This window comes from Tympanuchus pallidicinctus, unplaced genomic scaffold (assembly GCF_026119805.1).
Source record: "Tympanuchus pallidicinctus isolate F22 unplaced genomic scaffold, pur_lepc_1.0 scaffold3, whole genome shotgun sequence".
Lineage (NCBI taxonomy): Eukaryota > Metazoa > Chordata > Aves > Galliformes > Phasianidae > Tympanuchus > Tympanuchus pallidicinctus.
In genome coordinates this window covers 36,775,415-36,802,299 of record NW_026294747.1, presented here as the reverse complement: position 1 = coordinate 36,802,299, position 26,885 = coordinate 36,775,415, and the positions used below count along the sequence as shown (strand labels likewise).

Genomic DNA, 26,885 nt, shown 5'->3' with positions numbered 1-26,885 from the left:
CATGTTTTTCCATATAAACTTTTGATTTATACAGTTTAAGTCAAGTAATTTTTAAAAATTATTGCAGGTAGTCTTCCAGCAAAGTTGTCACAGATTTTACCAATGGTGCCAGTGCAACAGCTGGTCAATGTAATTCAATGGAAGAAGAGGAAAAAGAATCTGGAACAGAGTATCATGCCCACTTCTCAGCTGCGTAGCCATTGCAGAAGAGTACTTTTCCAAAGAAAAGGTAAGCTGCTTCCTGTGGGCAGGCACTGCTGCTTAATAAAGTCTGAGACATCAACTGAGAATTATTTATCAAGAAAAATAGTATTAGTACAACCTAATAATGGAAGACAATGGCACATTTTCTCTTAGTATGTTACATACAGTGTTATCACCTGATCTTCTGTACAGTGTTAGTGTTATTGCGTCTCTTTGCTTCTCTTGGTTTGCACCCTTGTAGTATCTGCAAGACTTTTCTTGAAGCTCAGAACACTGGATTGTCATTATGTAATGAAATTTAACTGTACTAACAACTCATTAGAAGAGCATTTGAGTACTTCTGAAATGCAACACTGAATTACTTTCTGTGCTTCTGTTTGAATTTCACCAAAAGGTTTTCATTTCATTTTTTTACGGAGGAGGTTCCATGTCCTTGATGCTCTGCAGCTGAATATTCCCACAGCTGACAGTGGGATTCAAGGGCAGTGAAAATTAAAATCCTCCCTTTAAGATGTGCTTTTGTTTACTTGCTCATGTTTGTAGGCTAAGGAAAGCTGGCAAACAATACTGGAGATGCTAACAGTATAGAACCCAGAAAAACAACCAAAGAAAAAAAAACCAACAAAACCTGAATTGTACATTCAGTGCTACGTTAAAATTTCTCTGAAGATATTAAATAAACATGCATTGTACGTTAAAGTATTTCTAAATGTGAGATAAAATGTTGTCTCAAGCTGAAAGCCACCACAAATATGCTATCAATCTATTTTTTATCCCCAGAAGCCTGAGAAAACACGTAAACACGAGGAGGCGGAGCTCCCTCTAGTGGCCACAGCCCGTCATTTCCCAAACACCGCTGGGACGAAGATCGAGTTTTTTAGAAGAAAGCTCAAAGTCGAAAGGCAAAAAGCGGACAAGCAAACACGAGCCCCTGCTCTGGTAAGGCAGACAGCGGTTGTACGGGCTGTCTCACGCCAGGTACATCCCTGCCCGCTGCTAAGGGGAGAGTCAGGCCGGACACGCCGAGCTTCGCTCGCAGCGGGGAAAGGCGTGGAGCTGCGGCGCTCAGCCCGCCTCCGGCCCGCCGCTCTCTGCCCCTTGACGTGGCGCGGACTCTCCCATCAGCCATGTTGACTGCGTCGGCGGCGCTGGGGCGGCTGCGTGCGCCAGGGGGGAGAGCGAGCGCGAGGCAGGCGGCGGCCGGGACGCGGGGTGAGCGGAGCCCGGGGTGAGCGGAGCCCGGGCTGCGGCGGTGGGAGCGCGGAGCATGGCGGGGAGGAGCGCCCTTGGCCGGCACCGAGCGCTCCCGTGTGGGGCTGACGGCGTTCAGCCCTGCCGGTGCGCCGGGGGAGCGCGGGCGGGCGCTGCCATTTCCGTGGAGGAGAACCGGGGGACCGCGGGGCCGAGAGCGACTTGCCAGCTCTCCCCGCGGCCTGCAGCTAGCCGGGGAGCGCCCACCCCGTACGTGGGGCCCTGCCCGCAGCCGCCGAGAGCCCCTCAGCCGCACGGCCTCGGCGCCGCCACCGCTCCGCTGTGAGGTGTGGCTCGGCCCCGGCGGCGGCTCGGCTGTGCTGGCGCGGGGCTGCGCGGTGCGAGCGGCGTGCCGAGCCGGCGGGGTGGGCAGCGGGACCCTGCGGTACGCATGGAGCTGTGCGAGCGCTGTGCTAGGGAGGCCCTGGCGCATGTGGATTTGTTTGCTTATTCGTTTGTTTTATTTTTACACTTAGGTGCGTTCTTGTATATCCAGATCGCTTCTTTTGTCCCTGACAAAACTGGGAAAGCAGGTTTAAGTGTAAATGAGTGAAACTTAGATTCTTACATTATCGGTTTGACAGCTTGTGGTTGCCTCCTCGTATTGACCTCCTGGAACTGTGGCAGATTTGTACCTGATAGGCTGAAGACCTATTTGTGTGTGTGTGTTTTTAGTGGATACTATTTTACTGACTTTTTGTACTGGAACACGTTTACGAGCGCTGCGTAAGGGTGCTGAGTGGAACCAGGAGCTCTGCAAATGGTCTGTTATGGAGAAACTGCATCGTTACTGTTGGCAGTTAGTTCTATAGCAGATACTGAAAACGATGTGGCTTCAAAGTGATGTATTTCAAAGCTGTTCATTTGGGTACAGGATAGCTTTCTGCGTGGTGATTTGTGTGTTGGTTAGAAAGTCCTGACTGTACTCTTGCACCCAGTCAGAGTAAATGCAATGATACTATTGTTTATCTCAGAACGACACCTTTACAGCCAGCTTGTTACTCCTTATGCAATTCAGGTGTGGTTTATTTGAATGTGGTACAGCATGAATTTGCCACTGTGCAGGGATGGAAGGAAAGCTCAGCTTCAGAAGTGGGAGGAAGCAAGCCTGAAAGGACTGTTAGCCTCTTCTGAGTGTTTGTCCTGCAGCACAGCATATTGACACCCTCAACTCAGAGATGTTGCTATTCAGCTCTTCTGAAATCACTTCTCTGTGGTTTGCTGAGGTTGGTAATATGTATTTTGTGGCTCTCAGGCAGATGATGGCTCTCAGTTTTTAGTGCATAGCCTGTAGATCAGGAGGATTTGTTCTTCCTGTCTTATGCTACACAGCTCCACACTTATCCCAGAGAATCTGCATGGATAGCTATGAAAATGTTACCAAAACTGACTGACTTGTCAATGAGATTCACATCTGCTCTAAGTTGAAATGTGTAAGCATTATTTATCTTTGAGGGGAAATTTGAATGATGGGATCATAGAATATCCTGAATTGGAATGGAACCCACAAGGTTCACTAAATCCACCCCCTACTCAAAATCTAAACCCAGTGTGTGAGAGCAGTCCCTTGAGCTGTCGAAATGTCCCTTGAGCTCTGTCAGCTTGGGGCTGCACCTGCTGCCCTGGGGAAGAACCTTTTTCTAACACCCATCTGATCCCTCCCCTTTGCAGCTCCTTGTCATTTGGTCTTTTATTAATAACCCCCTTGATTTTTAGCAGGTTCTGTCTTCTGAATAGGAATTATCTATTGGAAAGTAACAGTATTTTAATCACTAAATCCAATAAATCTTTGCTGTATATGCATGTACTTTATAGGTCACTGCATGCTGATGTTTGTACATTGCCCTGTGTGGAGCAATAAGTGATAAGTTAAAATAATACCCATGTCAAGCCATTTCAAATGCGTCTGGGTTAACATGGAAGAAAGACTTTGAACTCCAGTTCAGAGCAGAAAGTAGGAACTGACGTTGCAGTGTGTGGATGTGGAGCTCGTGGACTTCATAGCAGGTTCAAATGGAATGGCTTTAGTGGCCTCTGTTGCAATTTACTCAGTTTTCTTAGGAGATCATTTTAAAAGGAGGGATTATTTCAGTTTGTGCTTATAACTGGGACTCTTTCCTCATTTTTTTTTTTAGCACTACTCCATTTCTCAGGGATAATTTTCCTTTGCATTTTACTCAGAACAATGATTAATTAACCTTGATATATTTGGAGACAAACTTTTTGTGTTCTGCATCCTTTTCAGATCCTAGGCTATCCTTTCCTCCCTCTGTGGAATTATTTTCTATTTCTGATTTCTCTGGCTTCTGAATATGTCTTTCCCCTTGTATTTTTATCATTTGCCCAATGGCCTTGCAGCATGAGTAGAAGTAGCAGTGGAAACATTCCTGTGTGCAGATTTCCACGTGGCTTCTTGTGCTCCAATTACAGTTATGCATGGATCTGCTCCTGGTGTCAGTGAGATGCTCATGAAAATGTTGACAGACTGTTATCATAGTGTTTGTGCTGCAGTATGGAAATTAGTGATTGCATCTGTGACAAACTGCATGGGGGGATATTTTATAGTTTGTATGGTAGTCTTTGTTTCATAGGAACAGTTTTGAGGGTGGTTTTTGTAGTTTTCATCACTTCTGTACTGCTGATAATTTCCTAATTATGAAATGTAGAATTTTTTAATGGATTATGTTAATCTGCTTGGTTAAAAGCCATTTTTAGAAACAAATTATTAAGTTAAATTACAATCTAGAAAACTTTATAAGTTTTTAACTGTTACATAAACCAAAGATTTTTGTTCTAAAATAATTGTATGTCCACATTCTACTAACGATTATCTTTTTCTTTTAGTGATACCCAGAGGAGTTGACCATGACAACCTTCCTGGAATTTATCCAGCAGAATGAGGACAGAGACGGAGTTAGATTCAGCTGGAATGTTTGGCCATCAAGTCGTCTGGAGGCCACGAGGATGGTAGTCCCAGTGGCTGCCCTCTTCACACCACTGAAAGAACGGCCAGACTTGCCTCCTATTCAGTATGAACCAGTTCTGTGCAGTAGGACCACATGTCGAGCTGTTCTGAATCCTTTATGGTAAATCTAATACATTCGTTTTTATTACGTCCATATTTTTTCTTGCAAACCAATATCTAGAATAGTGCTGGTTAAAGTGTGTGAAAGATGGCAGTGTGTTGAGATATTCCTCACGTGAGTATACAGTTCAAACTTTTAGATAAGAAAATCTGTGTGTAAAAATCTGTGCTTATAAAAATCTGTGCTTTGGAGTTGTAACAGGCATGATTAAAAGATGACTTTCATTCAGCTAGGTTTTTCAATGTACTTCAGGCATGTTATTTTTCTTGGAATTGCACATCTTGTGCATTAGTATTTCACCTCTAGAAAATTAACTCAAGGTAAAAAGTTACACTATTTATTTGTAACTTTCGGGCCCTAAGATGGTTTAATTTCCATGTAAAATTAACTGTTACGAACTTTAATTCATTTGTAGACTGAAACAGGTTATATGGTTTAACTTGGAAAAACAAGCTGAAAAAAGATGTTACAGATAAATAGATAAACTAGTTTTGGGCATGAGAGAGGATAAAATCATAATTAAGGTAAAGAATGATAATGGCACAATCACAGATGACTGTAAAAGGTTGGAAGCAGCAGAAGCGTTTCGTGCATCATTCCAAACACAAGAAGCTGAACAGTTTCCAAGTAGAATTTGATAAGCTTGTGAAAGGTACTGGATAACAGTGGGAGGCATGATGTAACGTATCTTGTAGAAATACTTAACTTTGTATATTTTTGAAAAATAAGAGCAGACATATTCTAGAGTCACTGGAGGAAAGCTATTTTTTACTCAATGTAAACTTTTTTTATTGTATCTTTATAGCCAAGTGGATTATCGAGCAAAACTCTGGGCTTGTAACTTCTGTTATCAAAGAAATCAGGTAAGAAATGAAGCATTCAGTAGGCTTTAAAAAAAAAAAAAAAAAAGACAAAAAACCCCCCCCAACATTGTAAGCTGAAAATGAAAAATTCTCATTTATCAAATCATAGTTGTGAGATGAAATTGGCAGCGACTGTATCTTCAGAGATTGCATTGAGATTTTTTTCATGATAGCAATAGTGAACATCTGCCATGTAAAACAAAGTAGTCCATACATATGTTTTTGTTTTTGTTGAGCTTGTAATCTTTTGCTTGTTCTTAGTGTTTATGTTTTTCTTTGCAGTTTCCTCCTACATATGCTGGCATATCTGAAATGAATCAGCCGGCTGAGCTTCTGCCTCAGTTCTCTAGCATTGAATATGTAGTACAGGTAAAATCATTAAATAAGATATTTAATGTTATCTATAAGCTAACAATGTACAAAAATAACAAATTTTAGTTAATCACTGCATTATAATGACTGAGTCCATATGTGCATGTCAGTAGATTGAAGGTTTATCATCAGTTGGAAATGGGAAACGTAACTTATTTGTAAGAACACAAGCATGACTAATAACACTGTTGTTCTAAAAAACATCAAACCCCAAAACGGAATGAGGTTTCTTTTAAATGCAACACTTTTCTTAGGTACATTTCTAAAACTTAGAGTTTAATTTTTGTTTATGCTGGGAGTTTCTTTACTGCTGCTGCTTGCTCAAATGATTTTTGACTCAAATTGTTGGTTTAAATTTCATAAATTATTTGAATTTAAGTTTGTAATTGAATAATTATCAGTTGGTATTGGATTAGAGAAAACAGCTAATACTTATTCATTAGGATCAAAAAGAGTTGAAAGGACTGGGAACAAAAAAAGAATGTACAATCTAAAAGTGCAAACCTTGTGATCTCTGAATTCTACTTTTGAGGATTACAATTTCAGACTTCAGTGAGGCATTCAGATTATGGAAAAAAGCTGAACAGAATCTCTATTTTGCCAACTGATTTAAGACAAAGTAAAGGAAAGATTTAGCGCAGTAAAATTTGCTGAGAAGGAAGAACGGTTGGTTTCTAGATAAAATCCTACTGAATCAGAATCTTTTAAAGTTGTGATTAACTTATTACAGTTATCTGCATTTTGAGCAATAAAAACTTGTTGTTTATTAAATGACTTGTAACATTGGAACATGCTTTAAAATTATCTTGGCATTCCAAAATGATTTTTTTTTAGTATATGTTTGATTTTTATTGTAGAGTTCATTATGATAAGGATTTTGTTCCTCTTCAGCCAGATATACCAATTATTATTTGAAGGGAGGAAGGAGATAATTTAGATTGAACATTGATGTTATCAGTATGATTAAAGTATCAAAACTTACCCAAAATATATTTTATTTCTTCATTTTTGATCCTGTAAGGATTACAAGATTTATTATGTGTTGATGTTTGTATTTCTTAAAGCGTGGTCCTCAGATGCCCTTGATATTTCTTTATGTTGTGGACACATGCATGGAAGATGAAGACTTGCAAGCTCTGAAGGAATCGATGCAGATGTCTCTTAGTCTCCTGCCACCAACTGCCTTAGTAGGTCTCATTACCTTTGGACGAATGGTGCAGGTTCATGAGCTTGGCTGTGAAGGCATTTCCAAAAGTTACGTCTTCCGAGGAACGAAGGACCTGTCTGCAAAGCAACTGCAGGTAAGAGACAGAAAGAAAATAGAAGTCATCAAGATGACGAAAAAAACACTCTGTAAACAAATGTTGTACTGAAATCTTGTGTGTTTGACTACAGGAAATGCTAGGACTTACAAAAGTAGCTGTTTCACAAGTCGGTCGGGGTCCTCAAGTGCAGCAGCCACCACCTTCTAACAGGTAATGCGCTTAAAACATTTAAAAACTCATCTTGGCTATAGCAATTTACTAGAAAACTTATGTTATGTGCTAAGGAAAATATCAAACGAGAGTTGAGCCTTCTGATAGGTCAAGTACAAGTACAAACTACTTGGAAACCAATGGCTATAGTTTGTTTCCTTCCTGGCAGTTTGTACTCCAAAGAAAAGATGTAACGTGTGGTAGTAAAATTATCTGGATGATGTTTTTGAAATGTCCTGAGAGAATGTTAAACTGGCATAGCAGAGATACATAAATAACTGTTTCTGTTGGTTTGTGCTCTGGAAGGTGTTAATGACTGCCTTAGTGCCTCTCTTCTGTCAATACCTGGTTTTGTCTGTACTTTCTGTCTTATGCTCCTCTTCCCTCCACTTTTGTCTCACATTTGGAAACTGTGGAGTGATGTTTGGTTCTCCTGTGTACCCAGTGAGACATAAAATAAATTGCTAAAATACTTTAAAAACGAAGAATAAATCCCAGTCTTCCTGTAGGTGCACTTGTTGACAGTCTCTTACTGAGAAAACAAGTGTTCTTTTTAATACTTTTTCTGTTTTTTGATTTTTTTTTTTCCACTGAAGTAGTGATACTTGTTTCTTTCTGAGATCCATAGATGGCTATCTGCTGCGTTCTTTTGACTAGATGTGGTTCTTTCTGGACAGTGGTGATGTGATACTTCAGAGTCAGCAAGGTTTTAATTTACAAGCTCTTTGTTGTACTTCTGAAGTTGATACGCTGTCTGTGTAGTACTGCTGAGCTGCATTGTCTTGGTGAGGCAGAAGCATTGCTCTGAATCTAGAGTGGTGTCTGATATTGCTAATATATGTCTGCTTTGTTGAGCAACTAGTATAATTCTTATTGAAAAATTAATTCCATCTGTTTGTTTCCAGATTTCTACAACCAGTACAGAAGATTGATATGAATCTTACTGATCTTTTGGGTGAATTGCAGCGAGATCCTTGGCCAGTTCCACAGGGGAAAAGGCCCTTACGTTCCTCTGGAGTGGCTCTCTCTATAGCTGTAGGACTTCTTGAGGTCAGAGCTTTAACTACACTTGTGCTACTTATATAGATAGATTTTTGTTGCAGAAAAGCTCACATAACCAATATATAAAAATTTTAATAATTGATGCATATGAGATCTGTATGATGATTCTGATTGATATCATACTGTACACACACAGAGTCATTGTGTGTTTAAACATGCATTTCAGTGAGGCAAGTTTCAGATTTTGAATTAGCAAGGAATTTTAAAAAGTACAGTTAATGTTAAAATTATTGTTAAAATCTTATTAGCAAGAAAAATGCCTACATTCTTCTGTCTGTAGGAAAAAAAAAAAGTAGCAAAAAGTGGTTGTTTTGTTTGTCCTTTGTTTCCTGCAGTGCACTTTTCCAAATACTGGTGCGCGTATAATGATGTTCATTGGAGGACCAGCTACACAAGGACCTGGGATGGTTGTAGGGGATGAGCTGAAGTTACCTATAAGATCGTGGCATGACATTGAGAAAGACAATGCTAAATATGTTAAAAAGGGTACTAAGGTAAGAGATGATATTTGAAGCAGTTACTTGTAAGTAAATATTTACAGCGCTTGGCAGTGTAAAATAATGTTAGTAGAGGTAGTAAGAGTATAGAGAGGTGGGAATTGTGTGTTTTCCAGTAACTATTTCTGAATAATAGTATATCCTCATGAGTTTTTTCAGAAATGACAGTGTATTGACTTAGGACTTTGTCCAGCTCTCATTAAAATTCTTCAGAGTGTTTCCCTGATTTAACTTGGAGCAGTTCATGTTACTAAATGGTATATCTGAAGTAAGACTGTCTGCTTGTACAAAAGCTGCTTAAGACTGTTTCTTTAGTTGGAGGGAGGATTAGTCAGTATTATTTAGGCACAGTTCATTTCATCCTAAATGCACACTTGTGCAGGTGAGCTGCATCCAGAACCTTTTGAATCCATCTTGACTGATTATGATGGGAGTTAAATTATTAGCTCAGTCACAGGCACCTGTCATTGTAGACACTTGAGATTAGAGAAGTAAATTAAATTCTGTGAGCTGGATCTACTCCCTAATGTGCAGTTGGAAAAGAAAAAATCAAGGTCATTTTCTAGTTGAAATAGCAGCTACTGGTCCATCTAGTGTGTGTTGAGTTCTCAGCTGGTGAGATGAATGAAACACAGATGTTGAAAATTTCAGTTTAAAATTAACATCAGGAGAAAATATTCTTCTGTCTTTTATTAGAATATGGTATGAATAAAATCTGTTGCTGTTTTAGATAAAATTTGGGAGGCAGTGATTTAATGTGAAGTTGACAGTTCATGTCATAACTTGCTGTAAGTTGTATTTTCATCTCTCGTTTAGCATTTTGAAGCCCTGGCTAATCGTGCTGCTGCAAATGGTCATGTTGTTGACATATATGCATGTGCATTGGATCAAACTGGTCTTCTGGAGATGAAGTGCTGTCCCAACTACACTGGGTATGTGCCCATTCAGTTTTAAGTAATCTATGAAGATGCAGTTTTTTATTTTTTTGAATTATTTCATAGGAGGCACTTAGCAAAAACATTCTGCAGGTTTGTTTGTTTGTTTTAAATTTAAATCTACTGTCAAAGTTGTCACCATACTTGTGAGTTTGTAAGAAGTCTTTTAACTGTTTTTCTTTAATTTGCTCTGCTTGTGACTTAAATAACACGGCTGTCTTAGACAGTTTTTCAGTGTGTTTGTGCGTATATATATATATATATGCTTCGAGCTTATGTACTGCTAAAGACCTGTCTTCTCTCTGCTCAGAGTAGAACAAAAGTCAGTTCTATTCCTTCTGCCTTGTTTATGCCCTTCTAGAAACTGTTGTTTGTACGTTCAGCTACTGTCTCACAGGATGGTCGGGTTGCGTACTTCACAAATCTTGTTGCTCCTGATTTTTGCTCCATCTAGCCAGTTCTGCGTTTCATACGTGCTCTTGTATTCTGTCAGGGTGTCTTGGCATCATTTTTAATCTGATCAAAACAAATTCTGATCTTTCTTATAAACCACTCCTCTATTTTGTTTCATTGTTAATGACACCCTCACCCTTCCTGTTAGGCAGATTTACAGCGTGGCGTAGTATTTTCCCAGTGATTTTGTTAGAGGCTATAATCACTTTAACATGCTTATTGGGCAGAACTTCACTTGAAAAATTCATCCTTAACATTTAGCAGAATGTTAATCTAATAATAGTCAAGAAGACAAAAATGTGTCTCATTACCATCTCTTTCATTTTTATCTTTAATAGAAGCAAACTACTTAAATCCCATGTGCTAAATAATTGTACAATGTGTCATCTATTTTAACTCCAGATTTTCCTTTTTCTTTTTTGTGTCTAGTGGCTACATGGTAATGGGAGATTCTTTCAATACGTCTTTATTCAAACAGACCTTTCAGAGAGTATTCACAAAAGATATGCAAGGACAATTTAAAATGGGATTTGGTGGCACATTAGAAATAAAGGTAAGAAAAAAAGCAGTGTGCTAGTGAAACACTACCATGGGATTGCTATTAAATGTAGCATTTCTACCCTTTAAGGAATTGTTAGGAACCTGCTAAAATGATGCATTAGGATTTGCTTGGACATAGCTGTTACTGACTGGTTATGTTTTTGCAGTTTTGCAATTCTCTGCATGATAGTTAGATATGATGTTAATTCCCTGCATTCAGTGACAGCTAAAAGGGAAACTGTACTGAAACTAGTCTGTTAGAAATTCAGAATGCTATATGCTGATATTTTTGGTGTCAGTAAGATCAAAGTCTACATAGTGCAGCAAATATTTCATTTTCCATTTTTATCAGAATCCATATTGGTAGTTCAGCAGTGCTTATTTGTATCTCCTGTCTTTTGAGAAGCTTTGAGCTGAGTGTGTTCCAGGTTCAGGTATAGCCTTCAGTCATCTTTCTTGGAAAGTATTACAACGTTGTCTAGTAGAAGAATATGTGGCTATTTTCTTGTTCAGCAAAATTCCTTTCAAATTTTTGCTACCAGGACAAATAATGGAACCTTCTTTTTTCATGTAAATGTTGTGTGAATTTTTTTGGGAGATCCAGGAAAATGCAGTAAGAGAGGCTCAGCTATAGAGGAATGTACAGATCACTTAAAACAGTAAAATTGTATTGCAAGAATGTAAATGACTAGATTTTCTTTTTAGATATGTTTAGAAGATACAGAGAGTGAATTCACTGTAAGATACATACAGACTTATCCTACAGATCTTCAGTTTTAATCTCATGTTTTGAATATTACAGTGATTTCCTTGGAAAATAGACATAATGCAATATGTTTTCTAGATTCTCAGGTCTACGAATAACTGGACTTATCCTCTATGTTTTAATTTATGTTTGTACTGTTTTTTCAGATGAATTTATAATTAAAGCCAATATACCTAATAGTGGTGTAGAATATGACCAGGTGAAAAGCTTGCCTAAGTGTATCAAGCATTATTATATGTATAACCTTTCCTGAAGGTATAAAAAGACTGATATGCATTAGATTTTTCATTATTAGTGATAAAGTAGGGCTGAGTTCTTAGTGTGCCATATTGATGTGTGTTTTTCTTTTAAATATAAAGACTTCAAGAGAAGTAAAGATTTCTGGAGCTATTGGACCCTGCGTATCTCTAAACTCTAAAGGACCCTGTGTCTCAGAAAATGTAAGTAAAATTTACTGAAAGTGAAGGTAATGCCCCATTATGGAAAAGTGGATTTAGGATTTTTGGATCTGAAGGGAGAGAGGATGGATGAAACTTCTCCATAAATTGTGTTCAGTTTTCACAGTTTTAAATTAAATGCACTCAAAGGCTGTTCTTTGGATAAGCTCGTGTTCATTGCTAGATTAGATTTGAGTTGCATTAGACCTTGCAGGTCCATTGTTATTTGGTTATATTTGTTCACTGGGTGGTTGCTTTAAAATTACTATGGTGAAACTATATGCTGCTGTAACAGAAATCAAGTAGAAAGCGAGTTAGCATGCTTAATGTTAAAACCAAATCTATATTCTTTTGCTTAAAAAGAGAGCCATGAAAATATTTTCTTTAGAAAGACTGAGAGAAAGGAGGAGACAAGTTTGGGAACATGACTTTTCCCATTAGTATTCCCATTGGCTACTTTACCAAATATGCATTTAATAATTTAATAAGCTGTTACAGGCTTCTGAAGTAACTCCCTTAAATTTACAACAGACTTAAGTTATCATTTATTTGCTTATTAAGTATTATCATAGTTATTATTAGAGTTTAATGTTATCTTTTATTACTAATAAAAAACAGTTTAATACAGGTAACTGATGTCTTAAACGTCAAAATCTTCTGGTTCTATTCCTAATAGGCTCTGCATTGCAGTGTCAAGTGCTTGCAAATGGCATACTCTCAAGCATTTTTCACAAATATGTATTTTTTTCTTGCCTTTGTGAATTAAAAATCCCAGTACAGAAATTGTTTTCTCTTAGTGGTCTGTCACAGGTTCTCTGTCATCACTTGAGTGATTGAGTAAATTGCAGCAAAGTTTATAACGTTCCCCAGAAGCAATTAAATGTACAGCACCCTTTTTAAGCTATATATTTAAATCACAGGGGACCATAGAGAGCTTAATAGCTCATTCATGTCTGTTGCCCTGCAGTTACATCATAATTAATTTCTATTTCAAAAACCTTTTTTGTTGAGATAATCTGAATTAAAGTTTTTGAGAGAAAATGTGTGAACTAAATGTAGACATGTGCAACTCACTTAAGGTAGTAACTGGATAGTTGATTTAGTTGTAACTGGATAATTAATTTAGCTGTAATACTAGGGATACAAGCACAGCAGTGACTATTGCAGGTATAATTCTCCTTCAATATTTTGTTTGGTTTCACTTGTTCTCCTAGGAATGAAACTTAATTTAATTCATATTTTCTGTACTGGTGAATTGATGACAAAAATGAGTTGCCACTTCAAATCACTGTCTGTGCACAGATACTTTGTTAGTTACTAGTGACTAAGTACTATTTATTATATGAGCTGCCAACAAGAGGTTTTTAATGGCATGGGTTAGAAGTGGCATCCCACTTGAGCACTTTTTTCATAATTGTAGTAATTTAAAATGATTCATTAAGTGGGAGTGTTATCTTTCCAATCACGTAACAAAGGAACTGCATTTTTCCTAATACATAAAGCTTAGCTTGATGGAACAATGAAGTTGGAACAGTAACAATTGTAACAAGAAATCCTAATCTGGTGTGAGGTATCTTCCCTACTCAAACAGTGTTTCACTGGGAGTTGTCACATAGTTTCAGGAGAGGATTTTGATGCCCTAACTCTTAGAGCTGCTTTCAGCCCTGACACCTATGCTTTGTTTAATACCAAATTCCCAGCGAAAGTATTCCACAATTTTCCCACTCCTGACAATTCTGTATTTTTTTTTCTCTCTCTTTGTCTCTTTTTAAAAAATATTTTTCTATGAGGAAACCTTTAGTAACCAACATTTCACCAAAGTCTAACACATTTATGGTACAGCTCATTCCTCAAGTAGACACTTATTCATTTTAAAGAAAGAGTTAGAATCCATCTGAAACAGGGTGAAGAAATGCGTGGTGAGTTACCTCTTTGCTTCTACTTCACAGAACTCTGCAGTTCTCTTGCCTGACTTGTTAGATGTTAGCAATGGGATTATATATTTGTTCTAAAATAGTGGTAGGGAATTCACCTATCTTATCAAAACCTAGAGACAGTTTTCCACTGGAGTGTGCTGTAGTGCAAATCTGGTCGTACCTGAGTCTTCCTTCTGTGGGAGGTGACAGAAGAATTGTAGTAGGGAAGCTAGTAATAGTAACTGTAGTAGAGGAAACAGTCTACATCTGGTTCATTTGTCTTTCCTCACTGAAACAAATCTGACTTTCCTCACTCTAAATTTCCTCTTCTTGCTGCTGATCTAAAAATGGAGGTGCATCCCTTTTTTTTTTTTTTCCTATCTCTTCATGCTTTGGGGAGCTCAGCGTTCAATTTGTTACCACTTCAATATGCAATGACCCTTTAATAAGTGAAGGACATATGCACTGCCTCATTGCTATGGTAGTGAGTATGCACAACACAATGATAGGAATCCAGAGGAGCTTACCTAACCACCTTTGGTTAATGCAGTGTTTTACTAGGCCTGCCCACTGGTCAGTGGTGAATTTTGCCCTTATCTCTCAGCGCTGCTCTTTCTTCTGGGACTGCTTAAACTCAGCATAATTTCTTTTTCATGTTTCCTTTATTTTGACATATTTTTTCATTTTTTCTGATTCCATCTTCTTATCTTTCTAATATTTTAAACTTTTTCAAACCATTGTCTTTCTTTAATTATTATTTTTTTAAAATGATTTCTGAATTCAACACTGTATTTGTATTGCAAGTGGTGTTGTTTTTGTCTGAGATGATGTCAGAGTGAGCAGGGAGAAAACTTGTAAAGGAATAATTGTGAAATGTTGTCTGTAATAGGTAGATGCTCTGTTGCAAATATAATAATATTTCTGCTTTGTAAAGTTGTTATATGAATCTGCTTACAGGAGATTGGAACAGGGGGTACCTGTCAGTGGAAGATTTGTGGACTTAATCCTACTACAACACTTGCACTCTACTTTGAAGTGGTCAACCAGGTAATGCGTGCTTGTCTATTAGCTTGATTTCATGTGATTGCTGAAGCAATATTTTTGCTTTTGGCCTTTTTTATGTCTTTTTTTTTTTTTTGTCAAGCACAGTAGTAGGTGTATGAGTGATGTTACTGTTCTGCAGCATCAATGTTAAGGAGGTGGACATTAACAGATTAACGATGAGTTAGTCTCCTTCTTGGATAACGAGTGAGATACAAAGTGCTTTACCAATTTTGGTTAAGACTCATTACCTAAGTCCAAATATTTATTTTCAGAACATTACTTAGGGAAACATATTTCTGCTGCAATATGTGAAGAGGCTGTAACCTATTTATTTAAAAATACTTTTCAGTATTTCTGTTTTAGTTACAATATAATTACTCCATAATGTTACATCTTAATTTTGGTTTTGGTGCTCAGTTTGTAAGTCAAGTAAATAAAAATTGGTTTAATGGAAACACATTAGGGGCAGATAGTCTGTTCTCTTCTCTCCCACTGGGAGGCTTTAGGGAAGAGCATAAAAACATGGCAAGCAAATGCACTGTTGTCTTTGAGTACTTTCCCTTCTTTCAGATGTTTGCTACTCAGGAGAGTAATGAGCTATGTATTCTATGTAGGTTTTAAAACCTCTGCTTACCCTAACTATTAGTATTTGCTTTTTATATATTTGTTTTAATGATCTTTTATTACTGGCTCACAAACTGATCTGGTAGTGGTATGTCAGAGTTAATGTCAGTTGTCCTTTTGAAATTACTTACCTCCTTGACAGTATCAGAAATCTGTATTTCTACTGATCAGAGTTTTGAAATTTCATGCCTAAATTCCAGTCTATATGTTTCAGAGTTGCTTTATGGGATTACTTTGTTGACTTTTTATTGTGCTGTCACTTTTTTTTGTCATGTGATTCCAGGGTGTTCAGATACAGTTGTTGATTTCATTCAATTCTAACATAGTCCTCTTGAAAATATTGTTGTTTGTGAGGGTGTGTGGAAGGAGAGAGAATCTTTGGAGGTATCTAGTATGCTCCTTCTATGCCTTAACAGTTTCCAAGCTTATTAGCTATGTTTGGTAAAAATGCTAGGTGTGATTAAAGCATCAGTTAATGCATTTATAGAACTTCAGTGGCTTTTGTTAAAGTTTTTATCATATTCTGTCATTTGCTTGTTGATTTTCAAATTAAGCTGCAAGATCTCAGCAGCCTCCTTCTCGTATCTTTTTCCTCCCATCCTCAGCACAATGCTCCAATTCCTCAAGGAGGTCGTGGTGCAATCCAGTTTGTGACTCAGTACCAGCATTCCAGTGGACAGAGACGTATCAGAGTGACCACAGTTGCCAGAAAGTATGTGGTTTTTCTTTTTCTTTTTCTCTTTTTGCTTTGACAAATTGTATTTGAAGAAGAAAATACGTATTTACCTTTCAGTCTTCACATTTTTATAACCAATCTGCTGTTCTGGGAAATTTAGTGGTGATGATGAAGACAACTTTGAGACAGTTGCCTTTGTTATATTCTGTGGGCTCTTTCCTCTCCAGGTTGCAGTGGCTATGTAATGATGTTTTGGTAGTGCTCTAAAGATGCTTTTGCATCCAAAGGATTTTAGGTGAAGAGGAAACATTGAGTGTCCTAATGGAATGATAAAGGGCACCCAGTGCCATAATTTTGGGGTGTTGCAGTTCAGTGGCTTGTATATGCCTGTTCTTCTGTGTGTAATCTTTACCTGCAGCTTCCCTGGTTCAGTTTACTTCTCAGTTTTGGAAAGTGATGTTTAATATTATGGAAACATTTTCAGGTGTCAGATGATGTTTGCTTCAAAATGAAGATTTTTGTTTGGTTAATTTGATGGAACATTCAGATTTAAAAAAAAAAAAAAAAAAAAAAAAGAAAAACAAGAAAGCACTGACATTGCTGTTAATGAGTATCATGTTTAAATTTGTTGTATTAGTAGAATCATCTTGGTGACTGTTGAAAGAAACAGAATAATAGTACCCCATGTAAATTGAGAATAAGCAATTAGATCCCAGAACAAGTACACAAGAAAACAGTGAAGATATGTGGCTAGCTTTGTGGACAGTGTTTTCTGTAACTTAACTTCTCACAGTTTGTCAAGTTTTTAATATAACTGACTGTTTTATATGGGTATGTGGCATTTCTATAGATGATATATTTTTAATTAACTTCTTCTTTTTTTTTTTTTTTTTTTTTTTGAGAAGCTGCTCATTTATACCCAGTAGATTTTTGAAAGTTCAGTGTGAGATTGTCTGTTAAACTGTTAAGCCTGTTCTCTTTGCCTTAATTTTGAAGATGTATATTTAGAAATTGGGATCCTTTCTTTGTGATGCAAATATGTGTATTTTTCTTTCACAGCTGGGCAGATGCACAGACACAGATTCAAAACATTGCAGCATCTTTTGACCAGGAAGCTGCAGCAATTCTCATGGCTAGATTGGCGGTGTATAGGGCAGAAACAGAAGAGGGGCCTGATGTACTTAGGTGGCTGGACAGACAACTTATACGACTGGTAAGAAGAACTGAATAAAGAGTTAAATTGTTTTCTTGTCTCCAGACAATATCATTCACCAGTATTCAGTGCTTGTTTCTTAAAAGTGGGATGAGGGCGGAGTATTTCCACAAGTGGTTATGTAGAATTTTAAGAGAATTTTCATTTTGAATGATGAAAGAGCAGCTCTATTTTTCTTGAATTTATTAATATCTCCTCAGCCCTCAGCATTTTGTCGCTGCCAGCAGCTAAGAGAAAATCTAACATGATGCTAGCAGTTATTGGAAGTTTGTAGATTAACTTTTTTTGCTTAAAATATTTAAAGTTCTCTTTATTTTCAAAAGTTTGGTGTTCTGTTTGTTTTCGGTTATTATTTCTTTCCTGTAAGTAGCTTTACATTAAGTTCTTAATGATGATGTTCTTTGGGGATGTTTAATCATCTAATTCTGCTGGGTGATTTAAATGAAAAACAAAAAGCCATTAAGGCCTTGTATGCAAAATCACTGCTTGCTAAGAAAAGAATTCATGTCAAGTTGTTTGTTTGTTCTTGTTTTTTTTTTGCTAGATCTTTATTTGCTTATGAAGATGTAGGCACTTCAAATTGTATGTTTGTTAAAACTGAACAAGCTTACAGTAATGGCATGATAAAGCTACCATGTTTCTGAATTTAGATACCATTTTCTTTCACTCCAGTGTCAGAAATTTGGAGAATATCACAAGGATGATCCCAGCTCTTTCAGATTTTCAGAAACCTTTTCACTTTACCCACAGGTGAGTAGAAGGAAAATTTGTTTATATTAGAATGAAAAGATCTTTTGTGTTGTAACACTGATAAATAGTGGGATGGAGGTTTAGAGGCATAAGAGGGAACTTTTGGTTTGAGATGAGGGCCATTTAAAAAAAAAAAAAAAAAAAAAAGAAGAAAAAAGAAAGGAAATGATACCAACAACTGTAATCAAAGAGGGGGAAAAAAAAAAAGATGATGTAACACATAGCTACTCACCAGTAGTGCCCTGCCAGTCCCTGAGCAATGGCAGCTTCCTGGCCAACTGCCTGCAGTGTTATTGTTGAGCACGATGCCATATGGTATGAAATGTCCTGTGGTCTGTTTGGTTCTGCTGATCTGGCTGTACCCCTCTCCCAGCTTCATGAGCTTATTTGCTGGCAGGCTGAGGTCCATTCCAATCTTTGCCATTCAGTGTTTTTGTGATTCTGAGACCTTTAATTCAAATTTGCTGTAGCATCAGTTTCTTGTACCTTGTTTTCCTGAAAAAATCTTCTCGCTACAACTCTATTTTATGGAATTTCAAATAAATGGTTTTTATTTTGCAGTTCATGTTTCACTTGAGAAGATCTCCTTTCTTACAAGTTTTTAACAACAGCCCAGATGAGAGCTCATACTACCGTCACCATTTTATGCGTCAGGATCTGACACAGTCGCTTATCATGGTTCAGCCAATTCTCTATGCTTACTCCTTCAATGGACCTCCAGAGGTATCGTTACGTGCAACCTAATTGTAGGTTAAAATATGTGGTTTTGAGAGAGATTTGTTGTCCTCATTGTCATACATGTTACAAAACATGTTATTTTAAAGCTTTTTACATGAGAAACAATTCATCTTACATAGAACAAAGAACAGAGTGTATCTCAGAATTCTAACGCAACAGTCTTGAGGGAAAATCTTCCCTTGTTTAGAGACTATATTTTAAACTAAGAAATCTTTTTTTTACTTTTTGAGAGCAGCAGTAGTTTGAGTTGGTTTTTTTTTTTTTTAGTGCTGGAATGTAAGCATCAACAAAAAATGTCTTTGTGTTTCAAAATGTATTTTTTCAATGTACTTTTCAAATTAAACAGCCATTCTTCAAAATGTACAGAACTCCCTCCACTTCAGTACCCTCATCCAAGCCTTCTAATTATGACATGGTTACCATATTTGGAATAGAACTTCAGATCTTATAATGGCATATGCTGTATAAACCTAAAATTAAAAAATCTGTAAAACATACAAAAGATGAGTTAGGTAGGAGTAGACAGGGTACAGTAGTTGAGTATGAAAGTAGACAGGAAAGAAAGAGCGAGGAAACTGTGACAGTGGCAGTGAAAATGAGCATTGTAGGCAGGGATCTTGGCAGCTGGAACCTAACTTTTGTAAAGATTTTTTGATACTACATTGTGAGGATAAAGACTTCTAACTGTGGAATTTAATTTAAAGTAATGAGGTGGTTTGTCAGGAGCTTCTCAAAAGTGTGAGACCATTTTCCCGTGTATAAAGAAAAGTTACTAAGGTGGGTGATGCAAAATGGAAGCAAGATCCCACTTGATCAAAATGTGAGCTGACACTTCAGTGTGGAATGAATAATAACTTATTTTTTTCCTTCTTGAAGTACTATTTTTGCTGTCTCTATTATGACTGATCCAAGTAAATCAGATGGTGCAGATTCAATGAAATCATATGATACTAACATGATTCTTAAAAGGCTAGAAAAGTGCATAATTTTGAAACAGGTTACAACTTCTCTTTTTATTACTTCCATGATGTTATGTATTCAGAATCAAGATGGCTGACTTTACAATGAGATTGTGTAATGTGAAAACAAAAAATAGGAGCTTTAATAAGATATGGAAGAAGTTCTGAAGATACAGTGATTTACACAAATTGCTTGTGGCTGCTCAATTTTACATTAGTTGGAAACCTTTTATTTATTTTTAAATCTTAGCCTGTTCTTCTGGATAGCAGCAGCATTTTACCAGATCGTATTCTTCTAATGGACACCTTTTTCCAGATCCTTATATATCATGGAGAGGTAAGATGAGTAATTTTTTATTTAAATATTCCTTTTTCTGTATGAGTTCTACACTGTGAACATCAAGGCCCCGTTCTAAAGTGCTTCAATGCCTGATGACATCTGCATGGCCAGAACCAGTCTCCTGTTTCATATTTATCTAATAGTCTAACTTGCCTATACAAAGCTGGCCTTACTTGCTGTTTTGGTCCAATCCTGTTTCTTCAGACAAATTTAGAAGGAATTGACTTCAGCATGCAGTTTATTTGCTTTAGATCAATATTGTTCTGGCTTTTGAGAGTAGTATTTCTTCCTACTTCTGTTCTTCACTCATTTATTTTAAAGCTCTGAATTTTCTGTGGGTAAGGAGCCAGAATACAATGTTTTAAAATCATCCTTCATCTGCACTGCCATGGAGGAATGAAACTGCTCCTGGCAGTTGAGTAGATGGACATTCCCTTGTATTCTCATACAAATACATGTGACTTGCTACTGCTCTCCTGCCTTGGAAGGAACCAAGCTGTTGCTTTTTGCTGTGTGTTTCCCACCTAAGGGTTTGAGAAACACTGTTCTGGATCTTGTCCTTGTAGCTGCTCTTTTAAAAATAACTATAAACTTTAATAGTTTTTAATTAGAAGAAATATTCTCTGCGTTTTTGTAAGACGTTGCCTGGAAATAAATGGGGTGGTGCATTCCCTGAGGGAAGGGTAATGGAGAAGAGCATGATTACAAATCAGGCTGAGGCCTCTTGGAGAGCCTGAGCAAGGCAAGCAGGGCGTTTTGTAGACAGAGCTGCATTCAGCTGTCATTCCAGATCATCAGAAAAGTTGGTCTGAATTTGGGCCAGAAAGTCAAGTTTCCAGGCAAGGGTCCAGATGAGTAGGGTGCCAGGCCAGGTGTAGAGGCATGTCTGCATTGTGCTTTTAAAAAGTTAACTTAAATGGCACATTTTCTTTTAAGAAAGATTGATAAATTGGTTCTAAACTTCTTTCTCTTCCCAGACCATAGCTCAGTGGCGTAAATCAGGTTACCAGGATATGCCAGAATATGAAAACTTCCATCACTTGCTTCAAGCTCCCATAGATGATGCCCAGGAAATTCTTCATTCAAGATTTCCAATGCCCAGATACATTGATACAGAGCATGGAGGAAGCCAGGTATAGCCAAGTACATGTTTTTATCATCTAGGAAGTGATGTGTTGTAAGGTTTTGAGATTTTTTAAAATATAGTAAATATGCTTTTTTGTACTAAAACATATGTAAATAGTAAGTGAATATCTGGAATTTAAAAAATTCTGCAGAGATATTTAGTGATACCTTTTAGCCTAGTTTGTGAAACCTGGTTTTTTTTGGTTTTGTTTTTAACCATACTTGCTTAAACTGTTAATTTCCTTGAGATGCATAGGACAAAAAGACAGTGCTTGTCAGAGTGTTTGGACCAATATGAAAAATATTCTTTGTGGGTTTTGGTTTGTTTTTTAAACTTTTAATTAATGTTTTATAGATGTTCACAATTTCTTTGCTAGTGTTTAAAAAGGGAAAATTGCTTCCTGCTTCTTTGTTAATCTGTTAGCAATTCTGCATTATAGCTCTGGAATTCACAGAGTGGCTTTTTTTTTTGAGAAGCTACTCGTTCTTCTAAATGGGCATCTATGCTTGTTTTTATCCACAGGTAATGGAACTGGTATATTGCATGCATGGGTGTTCTTTTTTTTGAGAATAAGAAAATTCTGCCTGAGAAAATTAATTTGTTACATGTGCTTTGTTTTTTAAAGGCTCGCTTCCTGCTTTCAAAAGTAAATCCCTCTCAGACTCACAACAACATGTACGCATGGGGACAGGTAAGTGAATGAATGAATTATGAATCTGATAATTAAGCTTGCGTGTAGAATTTTATGGGCTTTTTTTTGTTGTTTCAGAAATCATGTAAGATGCTGTGTACGTAAAAGTAGTAATGTCAAATTTTGAAACTTAAAAAAGCAGTTTTGGCCTCATGCCATCAGAATTGTGAAAATTAAGAAAGAAAATTAATTTCTTTAGACAAAAATGATCTACTTTTCCATTTTAAGCTTCTGTTAGGATTCTTTAATGTCTAGCTATCTTTCCTAGCTCTACTTAGATTCCTTAGAACGAGGGCACCTAACACACATAAAGGCTAAAGGACTTTTCTTCAGTAGAGGATATTAATTTTGAAGTTAATTTTAAGGAAGAGCCAGAAGGTACCAATTTCCTAGAATTTTGGTGAGCCATTTGATTAGGCTTTTCAGATTTTCTCTGCGAAGGAAGTAATATATAAACTCAAAAATGAAACATTCTGTAGTTGCTTATTTTGAGTGTTGCATCCCAGTCACATCATCCTGCCAAATTCAGCTTTCATAGTGGGAAGAGAAATTCTGCAGTGGCTGAATACTGGAACAGTGTAAATTTCTCATGAAAATGTGATTGCATCAGACAGATCTTCACGTTAACTGTATTTGTATTTTGGTGAAAGGTGTTTGGTTTTCAAGTCATGAATGAGTGAACTGTGTAACAATTTTATGGCAGTGATTTTTGTCAGATAAGTTTTATCAGAGTACGTTTTCATAGAGATGTACTACTGGTTCTAAGGAAAATTCTGGTGGGATAGAGTGCTGAGATCCAGAGTGAAAATGCTTCAAGAGCTTGTCAGAGAGGGCACCATTTTAAACTGTTTCTCTTCCCTTCAAATCTGGAAGTTTTCCTCAAACTTCCATGAAGTTCCTCATGAACTATGTGGTTTGAATGATTCTTTTGTCTAGGTTACCTGGAAATTTTTTGGAGTTTCGATGTTTCTCATGGTGTAGGCCAACAGCTTTCTTACTATTTATTTAGTAAGCAAATGAAGTGTTTCAAATGTAGATGCAAATACAACTACTGAACTGATCTCTAAGAAAAAAGTTTATGCTGGAGAAGTCCCAGTGAGACCTTCTGAAACATACTAGAAAACACAACTTTCCCTTGTAATGTTGGAAATAATTACTTTAGGTTGACATAAAAAAAAATAATAGTGTGCTAATCTCCCCAGTATCATTGTAATGTGTGTGTTCTACATAATATCCTGCTTGTTTTATATTTTTTTTTTTCTGTGAAGAAATCTGGATAGAGTAGAAATTATGGAACTAGAAATGCTGAAAGGAAATACTGAACTGAGCTGGTTTTGCTTATTTTTGTCTTGAGTTTCCTGAGTTGTTCCATGTCAATTTGTGTATTTTGTGCAAAACTGAAAGTCCACAGAAAAAAATTGTTAGCCCACATTGACCTGAAGAGGGCACCAACACACCACTGAGACCATGTTTCAGGAGGTGATCAATTGACTACTTTGGGTTTAACATTGTAAGTAAAGATTTTTTTAAAGCTTTAGGAGATAAGTACCTTATTTGGTATGTAAAACATTTTCAGAAGATAATGGTAAACTGATTTCATACAGCTCAATTCTATTGGCTCCGAAAGTGCATATTGATTACTCTTTTAAGATGCAGTTCAAGTTTTCGGATTATATTGGATATGGCATTTACTTTAGGATGCCTTTATTTTCTTTTTTTTTTTTTTCTTTTTTAAAATAATCTTGTTGGTAACTTTTGTGCAATTTGAAGTGGAAGATGTCAGTGGCACAAATCTTACCAGATGCCCAGTCCTCACCGTATTCCTTAGCTGAACATCTTGAATGAACAGAAAACGAAATTTAAGATAATTTGTGCAAAATCAGAGCTAAGTTTCATCTGCTTTTCAGATTTGTATGTTGTGCAGTGTGTCCTCGGTGGTTTGATTGTATTGTGTTAAGCTGAAGGAAAAGTTTGTGCTTTGGTTTTAAGTATCATGGATTACCACCAGCAATCACTGTGGGGAAACTCCTCTTAGATTTCTGACAACTCCATTCCTTTCTTTCTTCTGGAGGATGATGAATTCTTTTCCATACATAAGACACAAGGTGGCAAATAATATTCTGCAACTGAACTAAATTACTCGTTATTCCCTTGTGGCTCCTTAAACAAAAAAAGCTTAGCTTTTGACCAATATGGAAGAATGATGTCTTTATTCTTACCCTGGCTCCAGAAGTTAAAAGATTTAAAAAAAAAACAAAAAACTGTCTTCCCTGACAGTTGCTGTGTATATATCAAGTGTACTGTAATGTAAAAAGTCTTACTGCTCCTGGATTTGTGCCTTGGTCATTAACTGGGGAGTGGTTTTGGCCAGTTCTAAGTAAGGAGCACCAGGTCTAAGCATCCTCTTTAGAACTTTTCTGTCTTTGTGTTGAAAGATTTACTAAAAGTTCAGATGGTTCTGATGCCATTTGGAATTGTGGGTGCTTAGTACCTTGAAAAGAGCATAGATTTCATTATCTGTAATCAGATGTAGCGCTAGCTTCTGATACTTTTGTGGTTCTCTTGAGGTAGCCCAGAGCTGTAGGTCCAGCTCACTTTGGAAAAGCTAACTGACCCTCACTTTGATCAGATCCTCAGTGGCTTTTTTTCTTCCTTTCTCCGTTTTGATGCATCTGAGCTTCAGCAGTGACTGATTTACCAGTTGCGGTGCTTGCACATTTCTGCTTGTCACCTTTGCTTCACTGAGATAGGAATGGTACTGAAATTGTGACGTGGAAGTTTTCACTTAAAATTTTGAAAATTAGAGTTTGGTATCTGTCAAAAACACTGAGTTTTTTTATGTTTGATGTAAATACCTTGCTGCACTTCAACTCATGCGTCCACCCTGGGAAAGAGTCATAGAATCACAAAGTAAAATCATATTAGTTTTGAAAAAACCCTTAAGATCAGGTCACTACCACATTACCAAATCCGTTACGAAACTTTGTCCATAAGCAGTGTCCACATGTCTCCTAAACACGTCCAGGGACAGCTGTTCCACCACCCTGTTCCAGTGCCTAACCATCCTTCCCATGAAGAAAGTCTTCCTGATATTTAATCTAAACATCCCCTGCAGCAACTTGAGGCTGTTTCCTCATGTCCTGGTTGTGATTTCTGCCCGAATTTGTGCAAATGTATGAAAATGTATAGACTGCGGGTTTGGTGGGTTTTTTTTTGTCAGAAAATGTCAGCAATTATATGCTTTTAAGATCTTTCTAAATTTCAGTGTAAAGAGGTGTTTGTTGATGGAGCATATGTACCTTAAAATGCTTTTTCTTCACAATAACTCATCTATTCTCTATGTTTTCTTTTATAGGAATCTGGGGCACCCATTCTTACTGATGATGTCAGCTTGCAAGTATTTATGGATCATCTGAAGAAACTTGCTGTCTCTAGTGCTGCCTGAGATTCTGCAGTATTATAGGCACAGATACGCTGTAGCTGTATTTCAGCTTTTCCTCCTTTGCCTTTTCTGTGGCTCTCTAGACATAATGCTCTGATATGCACAAGCTGCCTGACTAGATGTAAAGCAGTGTTGTTTTCAAAGAAAAGCTTTTGTTATCAAAAATGTTTTAATGTGAACTGCAGTTTGTAAAAATGACAAGTAGTAGATTAAATTAAGTTATAATTAGAGGAAAGAGAGCAGTCATTTTGATTACTGCCGTACTGTACTTACTTTTAGATTGTTTTCAACAACTTTGAAACGTTTTCTCTTTCCTTCTTGAGTGGTTGAGGTTGATTATGCTGTGCACTACAAAGCCACATTGAACAATAAAGGAAATCTTCGGTGATGTCGTGTTTTCCAGACTGCCATACATCTACTACTACTTATTGAAATCGAGCATAAAGTGAACAAAGAAGCAACAAAAACGTTACAAAAGTAATATTAGCTCAATCTTTTGACTTAGGTTGTGGAACTTCTCTGCAGTGATCTTATTCATGTGTTGTTTTTTTTTTTGTTTTTGTTTTTAAGAAATATTTAACTTTAGATAGTTCCTGTTTGCATTTACTATAGCTGATTCTTTGGGAACGGAGTTTTTCTTACTTTTCATGTAAAGAATTTGGATTGAAAAGGTTTAAAAATATATATATATCTGATATTGCACAAAGCTTGAGTTGAGAAGAAATCCTACACTACAAAAATCAACTGGCAGGGTGCAGCCTTGAGTTTTGTCTTGGCATGTATGCTTTAGAAAAAAGAAGTATATTACCTTTCTTATTACTGCCTTATCATGTTATTACACTAATACATGACTCTGCACATCAGCTTTTTCCATACCCTTTCTGTTAGGAATTCAATAGGCTGTAGTTCTTATTGAAACAGTGTTACAGAGAATATGCTGTAATTAATTTGATATTTAGTTAACACTTAATTTTTGGGTGGCTTAGGAAATAAATTAGTAGGTTTTTCCATTTACTTTCTGAAGTTTACACATAAAACAGATGTTTACATAGATAACATGGTGTTTTGACAATTGAAGACATGCAATAGTGTACTGGGCAATAAAAATGGTGCCAAGTCCAGAGGAAGAGAGTTTTGATATAGGAAATTCAATCATGTATTGGTGTGATAAGAATGAGGTTTTTTTATTTTTTTCTGCAAATTCTCAAAAACATTTGCTCTCCTATTATCAAACTGAGATTTGCTCCTTTTGCCTCAGTACAAATAAAATGTTTTCTTTCACTTTTTGTGTTTATTGTGCTGATTTTCTGTTTGTGCTTGAAGTGAATTGTGGAAATAAAGCTAATAATGATAAAAATGAGAATAACCTCATCTTTGATGCCAATTATTATTGGTATAAAACTTATTTAACTTCTCGTGATATTG

General features: G+C 36.8%; 1 protein-coding gene across 4 annotated transcripts; it reads left to right on the top strand.

Annotated features, from left to right (window-relative positions):
- The first annotated feature begins 1,014 nt into the window (after positions 1-1,014).
- Positions 1,015-26,741, top strand: SEC23A (SEC23 homolog A, COPII coat complex component). Of its 4 annotated transcripts, none has more exons than XM_052694642.1 (20): positions 1,015-1,143; positions 4,300-4,541; positions 5,347-5,404; positions 5,687-5,773; positions 6,841-7,077; positions 7,172-7,251; positions 8,157-8,301; positions 8,649-8,807; positions 9,627-9,742; positions 10,628-10,751; positions 11,864-11,944; positions 14,815-14,904; positions 16,131-16,237; positions 17,261-17,414; positions 18,087-18,164; positions 18,726-18,887; positions 20,112-20,198; positions 21,179-21,334; positions 21,953-22,018; positions 25,374-26,741. In XM_052694642.1, the coding sequence occupies exons 2-20, from the start codon at positions 4,321-4,323 to the stop codon at positions 25,461-25,463; spliced, it is 2,298 nt and encodes a 765-aa protein (XP_052550602.1). In that variant the 5' UTR covers positions 1,015-1,143; positions 4,300-4,320; the 3' UTR covers positions 25,464-26,741. The 4 variants fall into 4 exon arrangements, with proteins under 4 accessions (XP_052550602.1, XP_052550604.1, XP_052550601.1 ...); XM_052694644.1 differs by lacking the exon at positions 1,015-1,143 and adding an exon at positions 1,162-1,182; XM_052694641.1 differs by lacking the exon at positions 1,015-1,143 and adding an exon at positions 1,297-1,416.
- The last annotated feature ends 144 nt before the right edge of the window (positions 26,742-26,885 follow it).